General features: G+C 32.3%; 1 protein-coding gene across 1 annotated transcript; it reads right to left on the minus strand.

Annotated features, from left to right (window-relative positions):
• Nucleotides 1-431: 431 nt before the first annotated feature.
• Nucleotides 432-2,117, minus strand: LOC139483237 (uncharacterized). Its single transcript, XM_071267267.1, has one exon. The coding sequence runs from the start codon at nt 2,115-2,117 to the stop codon at nt 432-434; it is 1,686 nt and encodes a 561-aa protein (XP_071123368.1).
• Nucleotides 2,118-4,187: the final 2,070 nt, after the last annotated feature.

Raw genomic sequence — 4,187 nt, forward strand, 5'->3', positions numbered from 1 at the left:
ATCTTTATATTTGATCAGTTTGGGCTACTTTTTATTCAGCTCTGAACATCATATCTTTAATGATTATTTGAAACCGTTTGATAAATTATTGATTGTTTCTCATATTTAATTTCTCTTCAGTGTTTTATTGTGTTGAGTTGTATCCTAATATTATTTCATTGTTATAACAAAAATTTATGTACACATTGTATGTTCTATTCTATTATATACATGTCACAATGATTTTAAAACTGAGAAATTTCTTATATAAAAAGTAAATCACAAAAATACTGAACTCCGAGGAAAATTCAAAACGAAAAGTCTCCAATCAAATGGCAAAATCAAAGCTCAAACACATCAAACGAATGGAAAACAAATGTCATTTTCCTGACTTGGTGCAGGCATTTTCTTATGTAGAAAATGGTGGTTTGAAAACGGTTGATTAAAGTTGTTCAAATAAAATCAAACAAACGAGCATTGTTACACCAGTTTCCTACTAGCAGCTGTTTCTTTAATCTACGAAGAGTGACGGGTTGAAGAAGACCCTCACTTGCTGTCAATATTTCTCTGTGTCGTTGTCCGTCAGAAGATATAACTACAAGATTGTATGAATCGAACCCAACCACGTACACATTACCATCACTATCTACATCAATACCAAGCGGATTCTTCAGAACGCTTTCATTTTTGAATGTCCATTGTACTTTACCTCGTAAATTATAACATGTTACAGTGCTTGCTAGTCTGTTTGTATGATAAATGTTATCCCTAAATGTTGCAAGATAACCTTCACTGGGTATTTTGTCTAGGACTATGTCACTTACAGACTCGTTGTCCAGTTTTATCATTTTTATACCTTTATCGTACGCAGAATAAATCACGTGATTGTCTCTGACTATTATTCCATAATTATCTGTACTCAGTGAAATTGTTTTTTTGATTTCTTTCCTCTTCAGGTCCAAAATGGTAATACGCTTCTTTTCTGAATTACCGGATGTAACAGCCAATGTATTGGTATCACCGATGTTTACTATATCGAACGCTCCACAAGGTATCTTCATCTCAAATTCTTTTGACCCTTGAATGTTGAATACTTTCACTGTCCTTGCATGGCTGTAAGTAAACGCAAATCTACCATCCGGCAGTATGCAACATCCGTAAATAAGTTTTCCTTGGGTTTCTATTGTCTTGTTTATCTTCAGCTTTATATTTTCAAAGGATCTTGATTGAACGATTGGTACCATTATTTGGGCTTGTTTGATATTCGTCATATTCATAACAATATTGCAAGGTTCAGTTTCTACACAGACTTCTCCAAAACTTTTTAAATCAGACATTAAAGACTGAATAGTTCCGTTTATTTTATATGCTAGGGAATGCTGCTTCCAATTCCCACCTTGTAATAATGAGCTGAGAAAGGTAGCTTTGCTTGATACGTCGTCTTTTATAGGCTTCAATGAAAGAAACACCTGCAGATCCGTTGCGTGTTGTTTGATGTTTCCAATATTTCTCTTGTATTCTGCTACTTCCTTTCTTTTCTTTATCAATAGTGTAAATAACTGAACAATTGTCGAGTTTTCTTTTTCTTCGAGAGCATATACTTGTTTTATTAAATCTTCTTGTAGTTTGTCGAGATGGTTGTTGATCTTTATTCTGGTCTTCTTTATTTCGGTTTCAATTTCATTTCTTTCCTTTTTTATTGTCGACAAATTCATCTGTTGATGCCGAAGGATTTTATGAATGATGTCTGCTACTTCGGATAAGTTTTCCTCTATTTCTAACATGGCATTGGATGTTTTGACATTTTTAATGACGTCTTCTAAATCGACGATATCCCGACATTCTTTATGACTATTTACTAAACATTTGCTGCAGCATGGATGTTCGTGCTTCTTGCAATACATTTGCAACTGTTTACTATGTCTGCTACATATTTGACTGATCTTCAGTACATCTGTCGGTACCTTTTGGTAATCGGTAAATGGTATAACACTATGGCGCCTCGACGCGTTGGATAAACTATGATGTTCCTGGCAACTTTTACACAGTCTTTCATTACATTCTATACACCAGACTATGCATGGTTTGGTGATGTGTCGGTTGTCACAAACACCACAGCTGTGGAAGGATGACGCCATAAAGCACAAAACTACAAAATAGTAAATAAGTTATGATATTAGAAATACAAACTAGTTATAATAATTGTTTAAAATATTACAAGGAGCTACCCACACCATCAAACACGGTCTTCACATAATAAAAAAAATAGTTGTAGGAATCTTGAAAATAAAGTGCTTTTCCATTACTGTAACAAGTATTGTTCACGCCCCAGGTATTAAAAACGTCATTTGACAAGAACATAGTTAACTAAATTGCGTATCGTATTCAGGATCCCTGAGCATCAGATTGCATTATATACAAGAAATGAACTATTGATCTCAAAGAGTTGTTTTATAAAAATCATAAACTATTTACAGTTATGATGATTATCGGTCCTTAGTAGGTGACATGGCAATTTGAACGAGAAAAAAAAATGTAAAACATATAATTTGAGATATGTACATGCTGTAGAATTGTTTATAACTTTAAATATATGTGAATATATATGTTTGAGATAACAGTTTAGTAACAATTAAGTAGTTTGTGCTAATATATACAGGTGATTAATATTCAAGGACACAAGGACACACAGACTGTTAGTGTAAATAATATGAACGATACTCCGAATAAAGCAGGTTTGAAAAAGGGAACTCTCATTTAGTCCATCTAATATTTCTCCTTCACGAACTATTCCATATTCAGCATCTACATATACCTCCTTACAAATCTCAAAAAATGAGATGTCTCAAACCACAATAATATATATATTGTTAGTAATAAACAACCCTCAGTTTGTCCAGGCAAAATTTCAAATGGTTTTAGAAAAAGTGCTTCTAGATATAAAAACAATGGTCGAGCAAATGGTATCTGTCAAAACTCAACCTTATATTGAAATAATTGATCCAAATAAACAAACCTTACCATCACAAAACACAGTCATTAAAGATCAACAAGATACAATCAATAAGTTGCATACCAAAGTAACTGATCTTGGATAAGGGGTTGAAGAGCAAGAGCATTACTCAAGAAGAACAACATCATCAAGATACCAACATATGGCAATGGTAGAATAATAAAACCAATTAAGGAGGCTCGCGGGTACAAACAATTCAGCAATTTTCATTTTTTTTCATTACTAATTTTATTTGTTACACTATTAGTTGCTACGTTATGATATGGTACAAAAATCAATCAAAAAAATGAATTTGTTTTGGCCCCAGATGTCCTTTTAAATGTTTATATCCTTGAAAAGCTCCAAATTATCTTCCTTTGGTGAAAAAATGCCATTTGAAATATCTTTTTAAACTCATCGGTGGCCTATATTTTGTTATGATTTTTTTTATATAAGCTGTACTTAACTAAACTATTGTAAAATTTAAGCAATTTCTGTAATTTAATTCTTTTTTTAAATCGATATTACCTTTTTTTCTCCTATTAGTTCTACAGAAGAAAAAAATAACTCAACAAAAATGCATGCTTCTTTTGAATGCAGATCGTGAGCTTAAATGAACATCGACCCCATATTTTTATTTTTTTTCTATTAGGATTAGGATAAAGTTTATTTTTTATAAAAATAGCGAAATCCTTTATTAGAAAAAAAACCAATGTATACACGCGAGACCCCTTAATACTGATTATCTAGTTTTTCCGATCTGTAATGAGCAATTAGGTCGTGACATAGATTAAAAGGATCCAATAGGAAAGGTCAAGTATGATAAAATGTCTGTTAAAGTTTCCTGTCTTATAGAACACGACAATTGGTATTCTCAAACAAAAAGAAACTAAAAAACAACGAAGACAAACTTTTCATTTCAGAAAACTGAACAAGATACCGCTATGGTCTTCTGAAACATTTGAATGTCCTACGGTTCACCGAAAAAAAATAATTTTGGACTCATAATGGTAAAGAAACACCAAAATCGGATTATATCGTTATTTCGTGAAAGCAAGATATTAGAGAGCTAAGAGGAGAAATGTCCGATGAGGATTATTAAACTGTTTACGGCTGCACATGTATCCTTGTTTACAACCTCTATACTTGTTTACAAACTTGTCTTAAAATAGATACTAGTGAGCGTTTTCTCGACATATCAATTTTATCATTAATC

This window comes from Mytilus edulis, chromosome 7 (genome assembly GCF_963676685.1).
Source record: "Mytilus edulis chromosome 7, xbMytEdul2.2, whole genome shotgun sequence".
Taxonomy (NCBI): Eukaryota; Metazoa; Mollusca; class Bivalvia; order Mytilida; family Mytilidae; genus Mytilus; species Mytilus edulis.

Coding starts and splice junctions, on each gene's coding strand:
- LOC139483237 (XM_071267267.1), bottom strand. CDS start 2,117: ATGGCGTCATCCTTCCACAGCTGTGGTGTTTGTGACAACCGACACATC.